We start from the raw sequence: 26098 nt of genomic DNA, 5'->3' as shown, positions 1-26098 counted from the left end.
GTTTTTTCATCTTAATTTTTGTTTGTGTCACAATAAAACAACAATTTGCACCTTTAAAAGTTGTCGTCATGTTGCGTTAATCAAATGGTGCTAACCCTACAAAAATCCATTTTAATTCCAGCTTGTAATGCGACAAAACAGGAAAAACACTTTTTTGCAAGACACTGGACATACATCATGTGCACAGCATGAGTCTCGGCCATTTAAAACACCCGTAAGGACACGAGCACTGCAGAATTAACCTGATTAATTCAGTTTAATGGCTCGTGTGTTCAAAGCAAGAGCTTTCTTCCTGGCAGACCAATGTTATTTTGAAAATGGCTCCAATCCAATTTTGGCCATCTTGAATTCGACCAGTCCAAGAAGGATTTGAGCGACATATTTTTTCTTCATTGTACACTGATGTTTTCGTATCGTAAGGGAAGTTGAAAGTGTGTTAAAACAGAATTACACACTTTTTTTTTTTTTTTGCTGGATTGGCACAGTGAGTTTTAAAAATCACAGACTGAGCACAACAGGATTTGGATGACAACGTTTAGTAAAGACGTTCTGTTTAACCCTCTGAATAAGGCTGTGAGAATATATTTCCTCCTTGCTCAGAGCAACAATTTTATCTTGATGAATAATGAATAGACCTTCAACTGGATCTCTTTCCTCCACTGACAGATTACTTTCAGTAATTCTTCTACACAACAGAACACTGTAAGCTGTAACAAGCTTCTGATCGTGATTCGGGAATTTAACCCCCACCTTGAAGTCAGGAGTCGGTTTGGACTGCAGCGTGGTGCTGGCGTTCAGGCAGACCGAGTGGATTTTGCGGAAGAGGCCGGGAGTGGAGCCGTGCTGAATGACTCCCTCAACCTTTAACGTGAGCTGCTGTGTGTTCTGCACCGGAATTGGCTCATTGGGCGTGCGAGGAGATGGAGACAGAGCCAGCTGTAAGAGTAAACAGGAAATCAAGTCACAGCATGTAAGACTGATTCTGCATTCAACTTACCTCAAGAAACGGGACGTCAGAGCTAGAAATTACAGTCCTGTGCACATGTAAAGACATGCTGGAGACTAAAAATGGTTTAAAAATAATGAAAATGTTTCAACACTGAAAAAATAATACTTTAAACAGCAGTAAGCCATAATAAATGAAACAAAGTCTACTGTATATTTGATGTGAGACAACCCTTTGCTTTTAAAAACAAGAGAGAGTGCTCTGAGAGCACAATATCCCCTGCTGGGAACTCGGCCATAACTCTGGTAAAATGCGACTGAATTGAACAAAACTGCAATACGCGTATTACCAACGGATAACAAAAAATCCTGCCAAGTTTCATGAAAATCCTCCACAAATTGTGAGAGGAGTTGATTTCAGAAGGTGAGAACCCTTCCTGGGACAGACGGACGGACAGACAGACAGACAGACAGACAGACATCACCACATCATTTAATTTGGGCCTTTTGGCCAGCAGGGGATAATAAAAATTGTGAGAGAAGTTGATTTCAGAAAGCAAGGACACCTTGAAGAAATTGCCAAAGTACAAGTTTGTTAATAATCAAGGGCATAACTCTGGTAAAATCTGCCCAAATTAAACGAAATGTCATATAACAAACCCTTTTGCAAAGTTTGATTCCAAAATGCGACAAGTGCCATCACGGATTTTTCTCAAAACCAGACATGTTTGGCCAATTAGAGGCTGCCATTGGTGTGAAGTCTTCTCAGATGGCTACGCCCATAAAGTAGGAAATCGCTTCGGCACTTCTTGCATTTATTGGACAATTTCACACTGAATTATGAATAATTTTAATAAAATAATCGAAAAAAAAACTATAAAATAAAAATCATCTGTCATGAAAGAACACGCTTAAGTGTGGTTGTTGCTAAAACCCGTGACACGGAACGGAACGTGACACATTAACGCTCAGGCAGTGACCTCTCCGTGATACGGGACGGACCCATGACATACGGGACACCTACCTTATTGTCCGATAATTTGTTAATTAATGAATATTTTGTTGAAAAATTCTTGTGTTGACTTGTCATTTCTTCTTCTCATGTCATAAGAAATAAATATGAACACACACTAATTTGTTTGTTATTTCTTTCTTTTGATTATTCTTAACTAACTACAGCATGTGATCCAAACTATACCATGACACGTGACAGGACAGCTAAGGGAAGATCCCCCGAGATGGTACAGGACAGCTAAGGGAAGATCCCCCGGGACGGGATAGGACAGATAAGGTAAGATCCCCCGGGTCAGGACAGGACAGATAAGGTAAGATCCCCTGGGACGGGTTCAGGACAGAACAGATAAGGTAAGATCCCCCGGGTCAGGACAGGACAGCTAAGGCAAGATCCCCCGGGACGGGACAGGACAGCTAAGGCAAGATCCCCCGGGTCAGGACAGGACAGCTAAGGCAAGATCCCCCGGGACGGGACAGGACAGCTAAGGCAAGATCCCCCGGGACGGGACAGGACAGCTAAGGTAAGATCCCCCGGGACGGGACAGGACAGCTAAGGTAAGATCCCCCAGGACGGGACAGGACAACTAAGGTAAGATCCCCCAGGACGAGACAGGACAGCTAAGGTAAGATCCCCCAGGACGGGACAGGACAGCTAAGGTAAGATCCCCCAGGACGGGACAGGACAGTTAAGGTAAGATCCCCCAGGACGGGACAGGACAGTTAAGGTAAGATCCCCCAGGACGGGACGTGACAAGAATTCAACGTCCGTGAACGATAATATGTCCATGACAATTATTCCGGTCCATGACGGGACAGGGAGGTGACTGTGAGTGATGTGTCACGTCCTGTTCCGTGTCACAGGTTTTAGTAATCTCATCTCATTATCTCTAGCCGCTTTATCCTTCTACAGGGTCGCAGGCAAGCTGGAGCCTATCCCAGCTGACTATGGGCGAAAGGCGGGGTACACCCTGGACAAGTCGCCAGGTCATCACAGGGCTGACACATAGACACAGACAACCATTCACACTCACACCTACGGTCAATTTAGAGTCACCAGTTAACCTAACCTAACCTAACCTGCATGTCTTTGGACTGTGGGGGAAACCGGAGCGCCCGGAGGAAACCCACGCGGACACGGGGAGAACATGCAAACTCCACACAGAAAGGCCCTCGCTGGCCCCGGGGCTCGAACCCAGGACCTTCTTGCTGTGAGGCGACAGCGCTAACCACTACACCACCGTGCCGCCCAGGTTTTAGTAATCGTCACGTTAAATAGAAAAGGATATGTAGCATTTTGGGGGAAAATGCCGTGGCGTGGATATGTAGCAACTTGACAAAAAAATAATGACTTGGTTCAGTTAAAAGCTGTTAATTAGTTCTGGATTTCATTTTTGAACTTTATCATCATTAAGGAGTTAGTCAATAAATTTTAAAACAGGATACAGTGGTTTTCCTTCCATCACGTCCCGTAATCAGAAAAAGTTATTTTTCTCGAAACAATGGAATTGGATATAGAGCGTTTTGGAACCAAACTCTTCATATATTAAAAGACAAGAAGTGTTAATTATATCTGTTAATACAACCCCGATTCCAAAAAAGTTGGGACAAAGTACAAATTGTAAATAAAAACGGAATGCAATAATTTACAAATCTCAAAAACTGATATTGTATTCACAATAGAACATAGACAACATATCAAATGTCCAAAGTGAGACATTTTGAAATTTCATGACAGCAACACATCTCAAAAAAGTTGGGACGGGGCAATAAGAGGCTGGAAAAGTTAAAGGTACAAAAAAGGAACAGCTGGAGGACCAAATTGCAACTCATTAGGTCAATTGGCAATAGGTCATTAACATGACTGGGTATAAAAAGAGCATCTTGGAGTGGCAGCGGCTCTCAGAAGTAAAGATGGGAAGAGGATCACCAATCCCCCTAATTCTGCGCCGACAAATAGTGGAGCAATATCAGAAAGGAGTTCGACAGTGTAAAATTGCAAAGAGTTTGAACATATCATCATCTACAGTGCATAATATCATCAAAAGATTCAGAGAATCTGGAAGAATCTCTGCGCGTAAGGGTCAAGGCTGGAAAACCATACTGGGTGCCCGTGATCTTCGGGCCCTTAGATGGCACTGCATCACATACAGGCATGCTTCTGGATTGGAAATCACAAAATGGGCTCAGGAATATTTCCAGAGAACATTATCTGTGAACACAATTCACCGTGCCATCCGCCGTTGCCAGCTAAAACTCTATAGTTCAAAGAAGAAGCCGTATCTAAACGTGATCCAGAAGCGCAGACGTCTTCTCTGGGCCAAGGCTCATTTAAAATGGACTGTGGCAAAGTGGAAAACTGTTCTGTGGTCAGACGAATCAAAATTTGAAGTTCTTTATGGAAATCAGGGACGCCGTGTCATTCGGACTAAAGAGGAGAAGGATGACCCAAGTTGTTATCAGCGCTCAGTTCAGAAGCCTGCATCTCTGATGGTATGGGGTTGCATTAGTGCGTGTGACATGGGCAGCTTACACATCTGGAAAGATACCATCAATGCTGAAAGGTATATCCAGGTTCTAGAGCAACATATGCTCCCATCCAGACGACGTCTCTTTCAGGGAAGACCTTGCATTTTCCAACATGACAATGCCAAACCATATACTGCATCAATTACAGCATCATGGCTGCGTAGAAGAAGGGTCTGGGTACTGAACTGGCCAGCCTGCAGTCCAGATCTTTCACCCATAGAAAACATTTGGCGCATCATAAAACAGAAGATACGACAAAAAAGACCTAAGACAGTTGAGCAACTAGAATCCTACATTAGACAAGAATGGGTTAACATTCCTCTCCCTAAACTTGAGCAACTTGTCTCCTCAGTCCCCAGACGTTTACAGACTGTTGTAAAGAGAAAAGGGCATTGCATTGCATTCTGTTTTTATTTACAATTTGTACTTTGTCCCAACTTTTTTGGAATCGGGGTTGTAATCTTGTGATGACATGTTACAGGAAGCACTATTAAAAAAAAATACTACAATTGTCATGAAATAATATGATTGGTTAGGAAGGAAATAATATAAATTCTCTTTTACAAATGCTAATTAATCCATAACAGTCTTACATAAACGTTACTTACATTATAACTCAAGTATAGATGCATTATTAATGTAATAATGTTTTGTTGCACTAAAAGTCACTCCTGCTATCCGCTGGTTAAGTGGTCCATTTCCGGGGCCAAACACCGCTTCAGGATTGCCAACGTAGAGACCTGGTCGCTAGATTTGGCAATTATTAGATGCCTTTGAGGAACATTATTCTTCAAGTCTTAAATGTACCCACACAGTCTTTCACAGAGCGGTGAACCCCTCCCCCTTATGTTTACTTCTGATGCCCCTTTTCCACCAAAGCAGTTCCAGGGCTGGTTCGGGGCCAGTGCTTAGTTTGGAACCAGGTTTTCTGTTTCCACTGACAAAGAACTGGCTCTGGGCCAGAAAAACCGGTTCCAGGCTAGCACCAGCTCTTTGCTGGGCCAGAGGAAAGAACCGCTTACGTTAGCGGGGAGGCGGAGTTGTTAAGACCAACAACAATAACATGACCGCGAAAGATCGCCATTTTTAAGCGACGAGAAGCAGCAGCTGTACAAACGCGAAGTCAGCCATTATTAGGGATGCAGTGCAAAGCACGCAACCTCTTGTTCTTCTGCGCATTTCTTCTTCTTATACTTATTCATCTTCCATACAAATTTCGGTCCTTAATAACCCAATAACTGTTCATCGCACACAGACAAACAATATATCAAAATGTGCGGCTCGATCGGACTCGCTATGCTATTACTTTGTTCAACAAAATACGATTTTTTCACGACATAGTCGCGAAAAAATCGTCCAAAAAACCCTATTCATTTTCTATGGAATTAATTGAAAAACAACGCACTTTTTCAAACATCCGCTGCTCTGGCATGCGTTCACCTAGAGACATGATTCAAACTTCAAAACGTAGGAAAACCTCTCCTCTGTGGATCTGCCATTCAACTTTTTTGCTAGGGTCTCTACTTTTGGATCAGTCCCCGCCCAAACACCATGTGGGTGCCAGGACAAAAATCAGGCTTTATAATGGGTGTCTATTGCGTTACACACCAGTGGAGCTCAGGAATTTAGAGTGTCGGCAGCCTGAAAAAAAAAGCTCAAACTTTCTCGCTTAAACTGTGTTTTCAGCCACAAATTTCACTCTACAGACATAATTTTCTCAAAAGTAGTAGTCATACTTGTCCTGATTCACACAATGTGTCCACCTAACCGAAAGGATTTACAGTTTTTGAATGAGAAGCCTCTAAGTAAGGAGAGGACAGCCACTCTGCCTCATTGACTCCCATTATAAACCTGTCAGAAAAGTCACTCGTTTTTAACTCGCTCTAGTGTCCTCAGTTTTTACACTAGGGTCAAAAAAAATTACATCACTGTGTTCAGGAGACCCTTGTGGCTGGCGCTCACTGTGAAATAATTTTGTGAATAGCTGCTTTCGTTTTCGAGTAAATCGTCGTTGTTCAAGGCCTGCTCCTGAGCAAAAAACAGCAAAAAACAGACAGGATTTTGTGTGACTCAGCGCACCTACTCAGGCCCGTCACCATGCCAACTGGGGCCAGTGAGGGAGCAGAGAGGGGAGGGGCTGCTGTCTCAAGCACACACAATCACAGCATTGTAGCTTCATAGCAGGTGACACATTCACACCTAGCTAACATGCGTGACCAAATTGCTTCGCGCACTGCATCCCTCTCCCGATTTCCCGCAGGGGAATTGTCAACTCTAGTTATTATTATTGCTGTTGTTGTTGCTGCTGCTTCTTCTGTGTTGTTTTTGCTTCGATATTCGAGCCAAGGTTTATGCAAGCGTAGCGACGTAACTGACGTATGTAACTGACGTATACAGCGACGTAATGACGTGGCTTCCCTTAAGGCCTCTGCATGCTCGTGCGACAAGGCTTTCGCAGATAGCTTTTCGCAGACAGTTGTAATTTATTGTTGAGCGGGGATAATAGGCGTGCGCGATGTTATTCACCGGCACAACGCAAGGGGGCGCGAAGTCGCTAGGAGTAGTTGGTGGGTGTGGTTAGTGGAGTGTTTATCCTCCGGTTACTTATAATGACTAGAACTTTTTTTTTTATAATGACTAGAACTGGAGTCGTATAGATGTCCGTACTTCCTCAATCAACCGCTCTTCATGCTGCTCCATCTTCGCTCATATTTTTAAAAATGCCGGTCGTGAAAACAAACCAAACCGGGAAAGTAGGGAAGCGGAAGTGCGTGTACAGCAGATGTAGAGTGGACCAATCAGAGCCCTCTTGTCTGCGGCGCTGTCTGCGGTGGTCACAATTTTTGGGAGGTGCGCGCAGAGCGTCTGCAAAGGTGGGGGGGCTACGCAGACACTGTCTGCGGCACCGTCTGCGAGGACTGGGTTGTCAGCATAAATTGGCCTTTAGTACCGCGAGCTATGGAAAAGCAAACTGGTTCTCAGCTGGCTCGCAAGTTGAACGAGTTGTGAACCAGCACCAGCACTGGCTCCGAACCAGCCCTGGAACTGATTTGGTGGAAAAGGGGTATGACAGACTCAGCCCCCATCAGGTCACTGACCTTTTGCCAATTAGATTTTTTTTTTAAAAAACACATTACACAACTTTTCCAGTCTTTTGTTGCCCCGTCCCAACTTTTATGAAACGTGTTGCTGGCACTAAATTCAAAATGAGCATATGTTTTTCAAAAAACAATAAAATTTTTCAGTTTCAACATTTGATATTTTGTCTTTATGCCATTTTCAATGAAATATAGGGTTTCCATGATTTGCAAAATCACCACATCGTGTTTTTAATTAATATTTTACACACAACTTTTTTGGAACTGGGTTATAATAAAAGCGAGTAAACATTTTCCTTCATGGCAACTGCATAGTTTGTTGTGCTCGGATCTGTTCAGACAACGAGGGATACAGCGCTCCGGCATGCTGAGAAAGCGAGGCTTGAGCCCGGAAATACAGTCTTTACGTCGTGGCTTAACAACCGGACAGTAAACAATATGAAACTAGCCACCTGGATCACTGTGATCATACTGACAAAACATTCGTTTATCATGTGTAAACAGGGCAGTGACTCACTTTGATACTGGTGGACTGCAGTTTTTGGAAGAAATACCTCTGGAAGGACAGTGGGACTTTGAGCAGAGCGATGACGGCGTCACACAGGCAGCCAGTGTGCTGAAGAGAAACAGAAGGACAAAAAGTTTCTCAAAAACAGTGGACATGTTAAAGCGGAACTGAAGGCAACTTTTTTATTAGCAAAATTCTACATCTCTCATTTTATTAAATATCGGAATGCATTTTTGATCGCTATTTTGTCGCTGCTATAGCGAGTTATGAGTGTTTAAAATATGCTCTGTAATATATCAGTCCATATGTCAAAGCAACGGCCGTAAACGAGATTCGTTGAGACCTGTGCGAGACATCGTAGGACGGAAGTAAAACGTACAGCGGAAATCGAACCCTGTGTCCGAAATCGCTCACTCCTTCCCTACAAAGGGAATTACTATATAGAGGACTATCTAGTGAGCTCATTGGTAAAATGTAAAAAAGCGCTTTCGGACACTAGTCCGTCGCGCTGGTATTTACGTCATTGCTGTCACACAATTAAAACGTGCCAGATCAGTCGGCTGGTGGGTTTTCAAAATAATAAACGCACGCATGTACAGTATTTTTGTGATAAATCCAGATTATACTGAGCGTATTTCCCACATTAATCAACACAAAGTACCTGCAGCTTTCAGTTCTTTTAAATCAAGGCTGAATCCTTTCTTTCTTCTTCGCCGCTGCCTTTTATTAAATCAAATTTGAGACTTTTTTTTCCATTTCTTTCAGCGCGACCGCAATGCATGATGGGATATATTGCTTTGGTTAGTGACCATTGGTTGTACACTACTTTTCATGATAAATTCTGGGATACTTTGAGTGCACGATATAGGGTGTAAATAATCCTCACTAAGGTTTCGGACAGCACTACAAAACGGCGTCCGCACTATCTAGTGAGTAGGGAGCGATTTCGGACACAGGGGTTGTCAAAAAACGCGCGCAGCCTCTTTGGAATGCTGACGTAATCAAGCCGGAAGTTTTGTTTGATTTGATAGCAATCAGGAAAGTTGGAAAAAGTAGGCAGTAATTGTCATTTAAACTCGTTTTTGTGCAATACTTCGTTTGGAAAACAGTTTTCAAAATGGCGGCACTGACACCTGGCTGACACTTCACGTTTCTAAGTCTCGTGAAGATCGTGCGGATAAGCGACGCCTGCCGTGGACCAAACGAACTAAATTCAACATGGGTAAAAACTGAATAGGCCGATACGTATAATATTTAATTGCAATTAGTTTCCAATACGAGTCACGATATAAGGTTACTAAAACCAAAAACGTCATTGAATAACACGTTAATTAAGAAATAAAGCAATTTTAAAAATGACTAAAGTTCTCCTATTCAAGCACTTGCTGTATAATAATAATAATAATAATAATAATAATAATATCTAGGTTTATGGCGTAGGCTGCTGCAGCAGTTGCTTTTGTTCTTTACCAGGTAAGAAACAGGAGGGTGCTTCCTGCTCAGTGACTCCACTTCCTCCAGAACAAGGCTGAACACAGACTGCATCCTGCGCTCATACTTGCTCTCTGCCTGAACGGAACTCAGCGGGCCAAAATCCTGCAAACTGAGACAAATAAACCCGTGAAATAATTTGGGGAGGATTTAAAATAAATCAAATAAATAAATAAAACCCACCACTCACAGTATTTACATTGCAAGTTTTACCAAGCTGCAGATAATAAAAGGAAGAAATGTTAACAATATTTAAATAATAATAATAATAATAATAATAATGGCTGGTATATCAGATATATTCCATTCAGCTAGCATGATACTGAACAAGTCGAAGACAAGTAGCTGAATGGAGGATATCTGATATACAACAAAAAAAAAGCCATTATTATTATTATACATAAACATTCCTTTCACATGTTCAACGCGTCTTTCTCTTTCAAAATTCTCGCAAAATCTTCCGCATTTAACGAAGCAAACCTGGCAGCCTTGTTTGTTTACAAATTGTCAGTCGTCCGCTAGCACAGAAGTTTTACATCGCCGACGTGTGAGGTCATGATGTCTTGACAACCATGCAATACTGTAAACTATATTCAATGCTCATTCTCCATTGGGTAGAGTGACGTAATAGGGCGGGAAAGTGAAACACAGCGATCCTAGTGGTAGCGTTCTGAAGCCGAAAGCCATACTATTGAAAATCCCATAGACCCGATTTTTAAAAAAAATCCCACCAAGTTATGACGTGGAACTTGTACACCCCCAAAAAACACGTTGTACATGTTGGGATTATCGACTAACTGTGAAAGTATCAGGTGAAATTTCGCTCTCTTTTAAAAGATCGAAATTGCACCTAACCTGTCAGAAACGGACAACCAAACCGTCTAGTCAGAGTCGCTCATATTACATCAGCAGTAGGCTTAGCTATCCCACGCTTAGTTATCCCCACGAGGGATGCATTTCTTATTGGTACAGAAATGCTCCGCCAACCACGCTATACAAATCGGCACGTTGATGTAGGCTACTCGCCGGCCGCTACCGGCTACAGATTTGGAAAGGCGCTAGACTTGCGGTGACGTCACATACGGTACGCGACGTCGGGTCCGTGTAGTCTTTGATCAGCTTATTAAAAAACATTCAAAACAATTCAAATCGGTGGAAAAAATAAAGTATGATCACCAGGGTCGATAGAGCTGCCCGACATGCACAACATACGGTATGGAAGCCGTTGTCTTAACTTTGAAGTGTAACCCGAAATGTAATTTTTTGAAAAGATATTCCCATTCATTTTGCCATAGAGGTTGGAACGCATCCAGTAGGGGGCGATGAGATTACTTTCCCTCCCTATACACGTCGGATAAGCGATATGCTAACAATATTGCATGCTATCAAACCAAATGAACAAACCCGCTAGAAGGGAATAGAACACGTTTTTATTCCATTGAAAAAGTGTCCTGGATGTATAATTATGAACAATTATTATATACACAACCTTGTTCTTGATTCTAAGGTCCCTGTTCTTGGCTGCTGGAGAGGAACCCATTGTGGTCTTCTGTTCTGCTGTTGCATGCCGAGATGCTTTTCTGCTCACCACGGTTGTAAAGAGTGATTATATGAGTTACTATATCCTTCCTGGCAGCTCGAACCAATCTGTCCATTTTCCTCTGATCTGTCTTAACAACAAGGTGTTTGTTTCTACCCACGGAACTGTCCCTCCCTCGATGTTTTTTTGTGTTTCGCACCATTCTGTGTGAACTCCAGAGACTGTTGTGTGTGAAAACTCCAGGAGATCAGGAGCAGTTTCTGAAACGCTCAAACCAGTCCGTCTGGCTCGAACCAACACCCATGCCGCAGTGAAAGAAAGTCACACTCTGAGATCGCAAGTTTTCCCGTTCTGATGTTTGAACACTGTGAACATTAACTGAAGCTCTTGATTTGTATCTGCATGATTTGATGCATCGTGCTGCTGTCAAGGGATCGGCTGATTACACAACTGCATCAAACAGCAGGTGGATGGGAAGGGCGCAGATGGCACTGGGGACGGGGGGGGGGGCCTGTGCCCCCCCCAGATTTATAGTGACCCCTATCTGTCCCCCACCCACCCACCGTCCCTACGTAAGGCACCAAACATAGGTAGAAAAAGTGAGGATTAATGTTCCGTTAGTTAGGCTAATTTACACTGCAGCACAAAGTTGAAATGGCAGCAGCAGCAGCAGCAGCCTTGTCTGTGATCAATCCACATTACGCCGATTCAAGAAGGGGAAAGGCTGGAGCAGATCCTTGCAGAGTTGGGAAAGCAAGGTGTTCGATTTTCCACGTAATTCTCGGTTAATAACACTGCACAGCTCATCCGTTTGATAGCAACGGTGTTTCTGCTACGACTAATGGTGCGTTCAGTTGTACTCGCAAGTTGGAAGTTTGAAGTTGGAAAAGCATTGAAATCCAGCATCTACGTTGGGGTTTTCGTTTCATTTCATTAACTGCCCATTTTTTTCGAATTCCATGTTCCATGATGTCTCAGTTTTTAAACTGGGAAGCGGCGGAGAGATGTTTTTGGGACCTATTGAGTCTGCTTCTAGACGGTAAATCTGTTTGGCTGCAGAGGGAATTTTTTTTCGATCAATTTTGTTGATTGGAAAAAATACTTTTTATTTTTATTTTAAAGATATTTTTGGGGCTTTTTTCACCTTTATTATCAGACAGGACAGTGTAGAGACAGGAAATGAGCGGGAGAGAGAGACGGGGAGGGATCGGGAAATGACCTCGGGCTGGAATCGAACCCTGGTCCCCGGATCCATGGTATGGCGCCTTATCCACGTGAGCCACGACACCCCCTACTTTTTATTTTTATTTGTGTGAATCTGTTGTTCAAGTGTTTATACTTCTGTTTTCATACACATTTTATGTTTCTAATCATTTACATGAGAGTGTGAATCATTTCAATTTGATTTTGTTATTAATTTTTAGACATTTCCCTTTTTGTTAGAAGTTACAGTTAAAGTTTCGGTGATGAGATTCTTCATCCTGCTGAGATCAGCAAATGTTTAAATAAAACATGCAGAAGACATGAACTTCTGGAGCGTGATTAACATACCAGACAAATAACAATTTCATCATGTATGGCTAGTGTTGACCAGGTAGGCCTTTGTCTACCAATGTTCATTCAGTTAGAAAACTCACAATTCTAATGTACATTGAAGCTTCAGTACATACACACACACACGCGCACACATTATATACAAAATTGAATAATTTGCTGATAGCTCAGACCCCCCCCAGTTCAAAAATCCTATCTGCGCCCCTGGTGGATGGATGGGTGTTCCTAATAAAGTTGCCGGTGAGTGTACAGTCCACCATACTCCCAGGGAATAAAGTACGAAGGAATAAAAAGCTTTTTTGGACCCCTAAATGTGACCGTGATGTTAAATATCAAGGATGAAGTCAGAAAGGTCACAAAACCCTGTTCAAACTCCAAATGAACAGGTGGAATAGTCTAGAAAGCACGCCTGATTAGCTTCCTTCTGTCCGAGTATTCCCAGTATGCTTCACCACTCACGCAGAACTCAAATCACAAGCGCATAAAGAGAACTGGAATTGTGCAAGCAGATATGGCTCAGCCCATTATAGACAAGAGGTTCTGTGCACTCGTTAAGCCAGTATCTCACTGGGCTGCGACAGCTTGCGGCAAATTGCGAACGTCATTCGCGAGTGTGTTTCAAAAGTGTCTTGAAACATTCGTGGGGCTTCTCAATTTCCTCGCATGAGTCGCTTGTTCGTCGCTGAAATTTTGAACATGTTCAAAAAAATTTGTGCGACAAAATTTCTCTCAAAATGCGTCGCAACCCTTCTCAAGTCAGTTTCCGTGAGGCTTCCTCTACTTCCCTGCCTGCCGAGGGAAAGCCGGGCTGCGACAGCCTGCGAGTAGTTGGGGAGACAACAACTGCGGTAAAATATGCGAATATCAATTCAGTTTGATTCCAAGTGAAAATTGTCGCTAATTCGCATATTTGATCGCAATTGTTGTGTCTCCAACTAGTCACGTGGGGGGAGAGGATACCGGATATAAAATCGAATACAGGTACAAATTTAAATCCGAGGATTTAATGGCGTCAGCTGAATTAATGCCAGTAAAGCATCAGTGATGTATTCGATTATATTATATACCTGTTTTAAAGGGCTGATGACACGAACATGACTCTATGCAATTTCTTAAATAAACTAGACAACATGGCAAACATGTTAGATTTCTGTTATAATTATGTGAAAAGAAGCTGTTGTTACGCAAATATCCAACTTTTAATTGCACAGCGCAAGAAAACTGGGTCCGTGGCTCGCAGCCATGCTGTGACGTCAGCGGAAGAACACGCTGCGGTTCACTGGCTGTTCTACTCTGGTTCTACTCAATGGAAATGGCGCATGAAAACGCCGGTGAACTCTCTAGTGCTAGCTCTTCCTCTTCTGGGAGTCTAGAATTGTGTTGATCTCTTCCGAATAGAATCTATGATAGCCTACCCTCTTTACCCTTTGCCTCTCGTTGCTAGGCGGCAGTTACATGAAAGCCGCAAGCTTTCACAAGCAAATACATGACTGATATCACGCCGACTTTATGATTACATTTATGATTATCATGTAGAATCTATAGCTCTACGTACCTTTATCTGATGTCGTTTCACAACACATGTTCTGACAGGAGGACTGTCTTTGGATCCGGCATAGCTACTAGTAGACCCCCTCCGGAATACTGGCAGTGTTGCCAGATTGGGATTTTTCCCGCCCAGTTGAGCAGTTTCAAGTGCATTTTGGTGGGTTTCGAACATATTTTGGGCTGGAAAACTTCAGCAGTATGTGGCAACAGATACTGCTGACGTTTTCCAGCCCAAAATATGTTCAAAACCCACCAAAATGCACTTGAAACCGCTCAACTGGGCGGGAAACCTCCCAATCTGGCAACACTGTGTAGGCACTGCTGATGGTAGTAACACACGTTTGTGCTGAACTGAACACCCAAGAGATTCTTTTAAGCTGGGAAGGGTGTCAAAACAATCCAAATCGAAGTGTTCAGAGCACAGGACGGATGTTGGTGAGGGCTCCCACTTGTCACGAGTGCGCCTGACTTGCTTCACCCACTTCGCATGCAGCTCGGGATCTCTGGGAAACTGGAATAAACTTACCCCATCCTTGTAGGTTTTGGAGCAAAAGCCGGCAACACAACGCGAAGGCATAATAACTAATATATATATATATATATATATATATATATAAAATAATGTATAATAATAATACTAATAATGACAAACTGAACACCTGTCGCATCAACAACAAACTGGTAAGTTAGGAGGAAGGTTCTTTCGCTGATGTCATATAGCTCCTCCTCCTTTTCCGTCTCCTGGTTGCTGCAGCGCCGTCAAATTTGCCCAAATAGCCGCGTTTTTTATCATAACTTGTAAAATAGGCGCCTTCGTGAATTAACATATGGATCATCGGGAATTACTTTTTATGTTATAAAACATCGCCAAAGATGTCAAAAACGTGTCATCAGCACTTTAAAGTCATATTATGCTGTATTTATAAGTGGCCTGTGTTTATAGCTTGACAGGTTTCAGAAAAAGCCCTGTTTAACTTCAACTATTACAACTAAGTTGCTGTGTATTTTTAGATTTGGATATTTAATTTTTATTTATTTATTTTAAAAGTTCATATTGGTCAGGAAGGACAAAGCAACAAAAATTCTCCTACCCCCTGTCACATGGCAATAAAGATTCCGGCCTGTTTAAGCAAAAGTTTACAGAAGTTTTGCACACACACACACACACACACACACACACACACACACACACACACACACACACACGTGTCCACTCTTACCTGGCAGTGTGAGGGTCGAGTATTAAAGCCTCAATCACATAAGAGATGAGCAGGCAGCTCTGCTGTTGCCTAACAAACGAGTTGAGGGAAATGGTGCATTCTGTTTTGGATTAAATGGTGCCAAATAGTGTCAGAAGTTGCTCAGCTTTGCTTTGAATGCCATCACAATCCGCAGTGAAAAACTGCAGAGGCTTTGTTCGTGTTGCGTTCTCTTACAACGGTTATAACTGAAGGCTGACACACCAGCAGACACTTTATCCCAATATTACAAAAACAACACACACATCTGCCAACCAAATCAGGGGTCGGTTTCCTGAAAACGTTGCACTTTAGAGCTAAAGAGCGAGTTGAAAGATGCTCAGAAGCAAGGAACGTCGTCTCCGTATGTGGTTTTCCCGAATTCGCTCGTCAGAAGAAGAGTATCTTTGCAGTGCACGTCCTTGAAATACAGTGGTGCTTGAAAGTTTGTGAACCCTTTAGAATTTTCTCCTGTATATTTCTGCATAAATATGACCTAAAACATCATCAGATTTTCACACAAGTCCTAAAAGTAGATAAAGAGAACCCAGTTAAACAAACGAGACAAAAATATTATACCTGGTCATTTATTTATTGAGGAAAATGATCCAATATTACATATCTGTGAGTGGCAAAAGTATGTGAACCTCTAGAATGAGCAGTTAATTTGAAGGTGAAATTCGAGTCAGGTGTTTTCAATCAATGGGATGACAATCAGGTGTGAGTGGGCACCCTGTTTTATTTAAAGAACAGGGATCTATCAAAGTCTGATCTTCACAACACATGTTTGTGGAAGTGTATCATGGCACGAACAAAGGAGATTTCTGAGGACCTCGGAAAAAGCGTTGTTGATGCTCATCAGGCTGGAAAAGGTTACAAAACCATCTCTAAAGAGTTTGGACTTCACCAATCCACAGTCACACAGATTATGTACAAATGGAGGAAATTCAAGACCATCGTTACCCTCCCCAGGAGTGGTCGACCAACAAAGATCACTCCAAGAGCAAGGCGTGTAATAGTCGGCGAGGTCACAAAGGACCCCAGGGTAACTTCTAAGCAACTGAAGGCCTCGCTCACATTGGCTAATGTTAATGTTCATGAATCCACCATCAGGAGAACACTGAACAACAATGGTGTGCATGGCAGGGTTGCAAGGAGAAAGCCACTGCTCTCCAAAAAGAACACTGCTGTTCGTCTGCAGTTTGCTAAAGATCACGTGGACAAGCCAGAAGGCTATTGGAAAAATGTTTTGTGGACAGATGAGACCAAAATAGAACTTTTTGGTTTAAATGAGAAGCGTTATGTTTGGAGAAAGGAAAACACTGCATTCCAGCATAAGAACCTTATCCCATCTGTGAAACATGGTGGTGGTAGTATCATGGTTTGGACCTGTTTTGCTGCATCTGGGCCAGGACGGCTTGCCATCATTGATGGAACAACGAATTCTGAATTATACCAGCGAATTCTAAAGGAAAATGTCAGGACATCTGTCCATGAACTGAATCTCAAGAGAAGGCGGGTCATGCAGCAAGACAATGACCCTAAGCACACAAGTCGTTCTACCAAAGAATGGTTAAAGAAGAATAAAGTTAATGTTTTGGAATGGCCAAGTCAAAGTCCTGACCTTAATCCAATAGAAATGTTGTGGAAGGACCTGAAGCGAGCAGTTCATGTGAGGAAACCCACCAACATCCCAGAGTTGAAGCTGTTCTGTACGGAGGAACGGGCTAAAATTCCTCCAAGCCGGTGTGCAGGACTGATCAACAGTTACCGCAAACGTTTAGTTGCAGTTATTGCTGCACAAGGGGGTCACACCAGATACTGAAAGCAAAGGTTCACATACTTTTGCCACTCACAGATACGTAATATTGGATCATTTTCCTCAATAAATAAATGACCAAGTATAATATTTTTGTCTCATTTGTTTAACTGGGTTCTCTTTATCTACTTTTAGGACTTGTGTGAAAATGTGATGATGTTTTTGGTCATATTTATGCAGAAATATAGAAAATTCTTAAGGGTTCACAAACTTTCAAGCACCACTGTAGGCGTTAATAGTTGTGAAATGCAGTCGATGAGGTCACAAGGCGTTCGTTTTTTACCAAAAAAACAACAAAATACAAAAGTGTTTAAAATATGTTCATATATTGTAGCGTCATTAAGCATTACATATATAATGTGGTAATTAAAAATTGAAACTATTTTACATTTTTGGGCAATTTTTTTTTTATTCCAAGCATGTTGTTTAATTAAATGAATAAACTTTCACATGAAAGAATGAGCAAATAATAAACTAAATAATTAAGTAAATGTGCTCCCCGTGCTCACTCATTTCACTGTTAGTAAGAGAGAGACAGGTTTTGATCCGTCTCTACCTAAGGGGAGACACACACACACACACACACACACCTCTTTAGGTAGAGAAAGATGAAAACCTCTCTCTCTCAATCAATGTGACGTTCCGATATCCATACATAAATCCAGAACATATTGAACAAATGTTGCCAGGTCAAACAAACCTCGCCCGGTAGCACTTACGATCAGTATGAAGGAAGAGATCGTGAAAAAACGATTTTGATAATTTTTTGGTGACCTTGACCTTGATTTTGACCTTGTGTATGAACATACTTGGCCAATAAACATGGTTCTGATTCGGATTCTCTGCTGCTCTCAGCCAATCAGAACACACCGTTCTGCACGATTGTTACACTCTTACCCTGCGTCCGAAATTGCTCACTCGTTCACTACTCACTATATAGGGAATTACAATATAGACCCCTTTCACATGACGTCACCGCGCCGCGAGATTTTGTTAAGCGCCATATTGGAAGACCAAGTACATGCACTCACAATATAAAACAAAGTACGAGCGAGAGTAAAGTGACACGATGGCTGATAATTCAGGTTATGTGAGTACATTACCAGCTGCAGAAAGGGCACGGTATGTGGAGAAACTGGCTGTGATTGATGGGTTTGACCCATATGATAAGACTCGCGGCAAGGGAGAATGGAAACATAAGGAGGACCGGACACCAATTCTGCCATCTGTTTGCTCCCCAGACATTGTAAACTATTTGTTGTTTACACCCAGTGCCTACACTCAGTGTTCGAACTATGCCGATATTTTCGGGGGGCCCCTTTTTTTCCCTTGGGGGTGTGTGTGCTTGCGCTTGTCTCGGAGCGCGGATCTCCAAACACATGAGAAGCCTATCTTACGCACATATCACGCGGACTCCACACACGCATCGCGTCTGAAGTCATAACTCATTAGGGGAAATCGTGTCCGCATCGGCATGTTCAAAAAACAACCTCGTGTCAACAATGATACCACACGCAAGAACAAAAAAAAAAAAAAGTCAGGCTACTCAACAACCAACCTGGCAGCAGCAAGCAAGCCCCAAACCATCCTAAATTATTATTATTATTAAATTGTAGAAGTCTGGGAGGCTTGCTCCTCATCCGGTTATCAACTTGGGGCCAATTTAGCATGTTTTAAATCTGAATTTCTTGCGTTTGCTTACCTCAAAGTGTCCGCAGATCATGCACAGACTTATCCATTATATCCACAGTTTTTTGCCAAGTCTCACACAGGTTTCTTTCAAGTCTACTGTTGGGCCAATAAATCATAAATAAAACAGCTCAGATTTGTTTGTTTAAGTCGTTTGCCACTCCACTTTATTCTCGTGGGTTCACATACCGCTGCCGTTATTTCCCCCTAATCACGACTTTGTTGGTCTTCCAAAATGGCGCAGGGTCTGTTTACTTCCGGTTTCGGGTGACGTCAGTGAAAGGGGTCTATAGTTTGCTTTTCCATAGCTCACGGTGCTGAGGAAAGACACGTCATTACGTCGCTGTATACGTCAGTTACGTCGCTACGTTTGCATAAACCTTGGCGCGAATATCGAAGCAAAAACAACACGGAAGAAGCAGCAGCAACAACAATAATAATAATGGACGACTTCGCGTTTGTACAGCTGCTGCTTCTCGTCGCTTAAAAATGGCGATCTTTCGCGGTCTTGTTATTGTTGTTGGTCTTAACAACTCCGCCCCCCCGCTGACGTAAGCGGTTCTTTCCTCTGGTCCAGCAGAGAGTTGGTGCTAGCCTGGAACCGGGTTTTCTGGCCCCAGAGCCAGTTCTTTGTCAGTGGAAACAGAAAACCCGGTTCCAAACTAAGCACTGGCCCCGAACCAGCCCTGGAACTGCTTTGGTGGAAAAGGGGCAATAGAGGACTATATAGTGAACTCATTGGTAAAACGAAGGGAAAAAAAACAAAAAGAAACCCGCCGCTTTCGGACACTAGTCCGTCGTGCTGGCATTTACGTCATTACTGTCGCACAATTAAAACGTGCCAGATCAGTCGGCTGGTGGGTTTTCAAAATAATAAACATGCATGTACAGTATTTTTGTGATAAATCCAGATTATACTGAGCGCAATTCCCACATTAATCAACACAAAGTACCTGCAGCTTTCAGATCTTTTAAATCAAGGCTGAATCCTTTCTTTCTTCTTTGCCGCTGCCTTTTATTAAATCGAATTTGAGGCTTTTAATTTGATTTCTTTCAGCACGACCGCAATGCATGATGGGATATATTGCTTTGGTTAGTGACACATCGGTTGTACACTACTTTTCGTGATGCATTCTGGGATACTTTGAGAGCACTATATAGGGTGTAAATAATCCTCACTGAGGTTTCGGACAGCACTACAAAATGGCGTCCGTACTATCTAGTGAGTAGGGAGCGATTTCGGACACAGGAAGGGTTACAGTCTTACAGCACGATGACGTAGTGGCTACCGCCCCTATATGACGCAGTAGCCACAAAAACCTTGACCTTGACTGGATGACCCCCAAAATTTTGGAGGTTCCATTTGAGACCACTGCCCTTAGTGAGGATTGTGTGGGAAATGCGCTCAGTATAATATGGATTTATCACAAAAATACACGCATGCATTTATTATTTTGAAAACCCACCAGCTGCCTGATCTGGCACGTTTTAATTCTGCGACAGTAATGACATAAATACCAGTGCGACGGACTAGTCCTTATCCTGTCGTCTTTCCGACTTTTCTCTACTCCATGTTGGTTCGAAGTCGTATGGAATAATCTCCACGTCACGTACGTGAGGAAGGCAGATGTACAGTTAGGTCCATAAATATTTGGACAGAGACATTTTTTCTAATTTTGGTTCTGTACATTACCACAATGAATTGTGAACAAAACAATTCAGATGCAGCTGAAGTTCAGACTTTCAGCTTTAATTCAGTGGGTTGAACAAAATGATTGCATAAAAATGTGAGGAACTAAAGCATTTTTTAAACACAATCCCTTCATTTCAGGCACTCAAAAGTAATTGGACAAATGAAATAATTGTAAATAAAATGTTCATTTCTAATACTTGGTTGAAAACCCTTTGTTGGCAATGACTGCCTGAAGTCTTGAACTCATGGACATCACCAGACGCTGCGTTTCCTCCTTTTCAATGCTCTGCCAGGCCTTTACTGCAGTGGTTTTCAGTTGCTGTTTGTTTGTGGGCCTTTCTGTCTGAAGTTTAGTCTTTAACAAGTGCTCAATTGGGTTGAGATCAGGTGACTGACTTGGCCATTCAAGAATAATCCACTTCTTTGCTTTAATAAACTCCTGGGTTGCTTTGGCTTTATGTTTTGGGTCATTGTCCATCTGTATTATGAAACGCCGACCAATCAGTTTGGCTGCATTTGGTTGGATTTGAGCACACAGTACGTCTCTGAATACCTCAGAATTCATCCGGCTGCTTCTGTCCTGTGTCACATCATCAATAAACACTAGTGACCCAGTGCCACTGGCAGCCATGCATGCCCAAGCCATCACACTGCCTCCGCCATGTTTTACAGATGATGTGGTATGCTTTGGATCATGAGCTGTACCACGCCTTCGCCATACTTTTTTCTTTCCATCATTCTGTTAGAGGTTGATCTTGGTTTCATCTGTCCAAAGAATGTTCTTCCAGAACTGTGCTGGCTTTTTTAGATTTTTTTTTTTTTTTTAGCAAAGTCAAATCTAGCCTTTTTATTCTTGAGGCTTATGAGTGGCTTGCACCGTGCAGTGAACCCTCTGTATTTACTTTCATGCAGTCTTCTCTTTATGGTAGATTTGGATATTGATACGCCTACCTCCTGGAGAGTGTCGTTCACTTGGTTGGCTGTTGTGAAGGGGTTTCTCTTCACCATGGAAATTATTCTGCGATCATCCACCACTGTTGTCTTCTGTGAGTGTCCAGGTCTTTTTGCATTGATGAGTTCACCAGTGCTTTCTTTCTTTCTTTCTTTCTCAGGATGTACCAAACTGTAGATTTTGCCACTCCTAATATTGTAGCAATTTCTCGGATGGGTTTTTTCTGTTTTCGCAGCTTAAGGATGGCTTGTTTCACCTGCATGGAGAGCTCCTTTGACCGCATGTTTTCTTCACAGCAAAATCTTCCAAATGCAAGCACCACACCTCAAATCAACTCCAGGCCTTTTATCTGCTTAATTGAGAATGACATAACGAAGGAATTGCCCACACCTGCCCATGAAATAGCCTTTGAGTCAATTGTCCAATTACTTTTGGTCCTTTTAGAAACAGGGTGGCACATGTTAAGGAGCTGAAACTCCTAAACCCTTCATCCAGTTTTAATGTGGATACCCTCAAATGAAAGCTGAAAGTCTGGACTTTATGTCCATGTCCATTATATAACTATAACTTGAACATGTTTCAGTAAACAGGTAAAAAAACAAAATTTGTCAGTGTCCAAATATATATGGACCTAACTGTATGTGCAGAAGTCTACAGTTAAAAAAATAAAAAGTGCAGAATATACATACGGCGAGACAACAGGCAAACAATCCAAAACGGCAGGCGAGATCAAAAACGAGTATACAGGCAAAAGGGTCAGTCGAGGCGCAAACGGTACATCAGAGGCTAAGCTAGGACAAGAACGAGAAACAGGAAATCAAGAAAACGGGTAGAAAGGCTCGGTAACGCGTACATGTGTATCGTAATACTTCGCGATGCAAATGCATCAGTACAGTCCTTAAACAGGCAAAGACACAGTTCCTTCAGTGAGCTCAGGTGCGCCTTGTTCACGGCGCGCGTGCTGGAGTCCACTCGGCGCGCTCGCAACGCTGACACTCCATCACTGATGAAGCTGGCAAATCTCGAAATTAATCTAAATTGGAATGATATGGCGATCTGGCTGCTGTGTTCACGTTTCAAGTCTCGCACAAGCACTCGTGAAGATCGCGCGGATAAGCGACGCATGCCGTGGACCAAATGAACTACATTCAATATGGCTAAAACCTGAAAAGTCAGATAAGTGTAATATAATATACCAATACGAGTCACGATATAAGGTTAATAAACCCGAAAACGTCACTGAATAAGACGTTAATTAAGAATTAAAGCAAGTTTAAAAATGACTTCAGTTCCCCTTTAAGAGGCTTTCAGGAAACCCCCCTGAAACATTTTCTCAATTTGCTCTTTTTCTCGAGCTTGTCTTTGCCCTAAAGGATACAGTTCGACATTTCGGAGTGTCGCTGAATCAGCGTCGAAAGAGGACTGGTACAAATCAGCGTAGCGACTGGCAAGGCTCCGGAATTCATCCATGGAGAGCTTCATCTGTGCGAGAGCAAAAGGACACATCATTTGTTTGAATAGATGTAAAAGATACGACACATTTCCTGCTATAATTCCCTTCGAACTTCATCCGATTCATTAGTGGCGAGAACATTAATGTTATGTGCTTACAAAGCTCGATGATTGAGGATGATGAAATGAAATGCTGATGGTGTGAGGGTTCAGTTACAACGAAATATGACTGGACTGTACAACTAAAAACGAAGACGAATCACAACTGGATCTTTTCTGCGCATGTTTGCGTGTAGCACCTGCTGGGAGATGCGTCCGCAGCGCTGTAGTTCGCTCCCAGAGGACAGAGCCATGCTGGCGGCGATGGCAGGTGGAGGACTCGTCTTTAGGCTGTTACAGGTGCAGATAAGCTGGGCGAGAGCCTGCAGCGTGTCAATTCGCAGCTTCACAAAATCACACTGGAACGTCAGAGGACTCAGGGGGGTGCTTGCAGCCTGGATACACAAAGAAAAGCATGCACACACACATGCAGAACACGGTGCTCAAGTATGATTTTATTATTCAAACACGACATCATGAGATAGCGTCTCCAAATAACTTCCAAAATACAAGACGACACGAAACGATTCAATACACGCAACTGCATAAAGTGCACAGAAAGACAACAATAATGATCAGTTCAGGTGCAGGGCTCGACATTAAAGACTGCCCGATTGCCCGGGACAAGTGGGATATACCCCCGATGTGCCTGACCGGGCAAGTTGGAATGAGCATATATTACGATCTAGCACCACAAAAATGATGCTTTTTGATCTTTTATATTTCAGTTCCTAAAAGCGTCCCTCACGACGTATCCGCCATCATGTCTTGGCTGTTTTCTTCGTCTCGGTTTCATTTACTGCTTTGCAAGTTATTTTATATCCCCCCCCCCGCTGTTGTACAACCCCAAGTTGGGACAGGGTGTAAAATCTAAATAAAAACAGAATGAGAAGATTTGCAAATCATGGAAGCCCTACATTTCATTGAAAATAGTACAAAGACAACATATCACATGTTGGAACTGAGAAATTTGATTGTTTTTCGAAAAATTTCTGCTCATTTTGAATTTGATGTCAGCAACATGTTTCAGAAAAGTTGGGACAGGGGCGACAAAAGACTGAAAAAGTTGTGTAATGCTAAAAAACTAATTTGGTTAATTGTCAACAGGTCAGTAAGATGATTGTGTATAAAAAGAGCATCCCAGAGAGGCGGAGTCTCTCAGAAGTAAAGATGGGGCGGAGTTCACCGCTCTGTGAAAGACTGTGTGGGCAAACAGTGCAACAATTTAAGAATAACGTTCCTGGGGGCGTCGTGGCTCAGGTGGATAAGGCGCCATACCATAAATCCGGGGACCCGGGTTCAATTCCGGCCCGAGGTCATTTCCCGATCCCTCCCCGTCTCTCTCCCCCGCTCATTTCCTGTCTCTACACTGTCCTGTCCGATAATAAAAGGTGCAAAAAGCCCAAAAAAAATCTTAAAAAAAAAAAAAAAAAAAGAAGAACGTTCCTCAATGTAAAACTGCAAAGGATTTGTGGATCACATCATCTATGGTCCATAATATGATTAAAAGAGTCAGAGAATCTGGAGAAATCTCTGTATGCAAGAGACAAGGCTGAAAACTGACATTGGATGCCTGTGATCTTCAGGCCCTCAGGAGACACTGCATTAAAAGCAGACGCGTGTCTGTAGTGGAAATCTCTGTATGGGCTCAGGAACACTTCAGAAAACCATCGTCTGTGGAAACAGTTCATTACTGCATCCACAAATGCAAGTTAAAACCAGATATAAACAATATCCAGAAACACCGCCACCTTCTCTGGGCCCAAGCTCTTTTACGATGGACTGAGATGAAGTGGAAAACTGTCTAATGAATCAAAAGTAGAAATTTTTTTTTAGAAATCATGGACACCACATCCTCCAGGCTAAATAGGAGAGGGACCATCCAGCTTGTTATCAGCGCACAGTTCAAAAGCAGCATCTGTGATGGTATGAGGGGGCATTAGTGCACATGACATGGGTAGCTTGTACATCTGGGAAGGCATCATTAATGCTGAATGATATAAACACGTTTCAGAGCAATATGCTGCCATCCAGACAAAATCTTTTTCAGGGAAGGCCTTCCTTCTTTCAGCAAGACAACGCCAAACCGCTTTCTGCACATATTAAAACTGCATGGCTCCGTAGTAAAAGTCCGGGTGATAAACTGGCCTGCTGCAGTCCAGACCTGTCTCCCTTTTAAAACATTTGGCACATTACGAAGCGCAAAATACGACACAGGAGACCCTGAACTGTTGAGCATCTGAAATTGTATATTAGGCAAGAATGGGACAACATTTCTCTTTCAAAACTACAGCAGCTGGTCTCCTCGGTTCCCAAACGTTTACAGAGTGTTAACAGTAGAGATGATGCAACACAGCGGTCAACACGCCCCTGTCCCAACTTTTCTGAAAGATGTTGCTGACATCAAATTCAAAATGAGCATATATTTCTCAAAAAACAATAAAATTTCTCAGTTTCAATATATGATATGTTGTCTTTGTACGATTTTCAATTAAATATAGCATTTCCATGATTTGTAAATTATCGCATTCTGTCTTTATTTACAGTTTACACAGCATCCCAACTTTTTTGGAATTGGGGTTGTAGTATGGTACGCATACTGTTGATAAACCCCTTCTGCATGACATCACGCGATAATTACAGCTGGGGTCAGATGGACACCGTCTTTCATGTAAGCAAAAACATTTTATATATTTATTTCAATCTGATTTGACTGTTTTTGAGTCCATTGCTGGTAATTTGGACTGAGTTACTGTCTTTTGTCAGTATTGTTTTCAGGTACAAAATCAAAATATAAGTTGTGATAATCTTGAGAAGGCTCTTTTTAATTTTAGGGGGCGGTCATTATTTATGGGGGGGCTATGAATTTATTGGTGGGGGGTCATGAAAAAGTGACACTACTTTGTATGGAGATGAGGCGATTATTGCCTCC

General features: G+C 42.4%; 1 protein-coding gene across 1 annotated transcript in view; it reads right to left on the bottom strand.

The window, feature by feature from the left end:
- ints7 (integrator complex subunit 7) overlaps positions 1 to 26098 on the bottom strand; it is a 123834-nt gene that overhangs the window by 16336 nt on the left and 81400 nt on the right. The window contains exons 14-19 of the mRNA XM_060917893.1: positions 23367 to 23561; positions 22994 to 23097; positions 15445 to 15513; positions 9562 to 9694; positions 8101 to 8199; positions 751 to 936 (exon numbers count right to left, since the gene is read on the bottom strand). Of these exons, the coding sequence (XP_060773876.1) occupies positions 751 to 936; positions 8101 to 8199; positions 9562 to 9694; positions 15445 to 15513; positions 22994 to 23097; positions 23367 to 23561 (786 nt within the window). The remainder of the gene's footprint in view (positions 1 to 750; positions 937 to 8100; positions 8200 to 9561; positions 9695 to 15444; positions 15514 to 22993; positions 23098 to 23366; positions 23562 to 26098) is intronic.

Source organism: Neoarius graeffei, chromosome 3 (assembly GCF_027579695.1).
Source record: "Neoarius graeffei isolate fNeoGra1 chromosome 3, fNeoGra1.pri, whole genome shotgun sequence".
NCBI lineage: Eukaryota > Metazoa > Chordata > Actinopteri > Siluriformes > Ariidae > Neoarius > Neoarius graeffei.
Note: the sequence above shows the minus strand (reverse complement) of the source record. Positions and strands in the feature narration are given on the sequence as shown.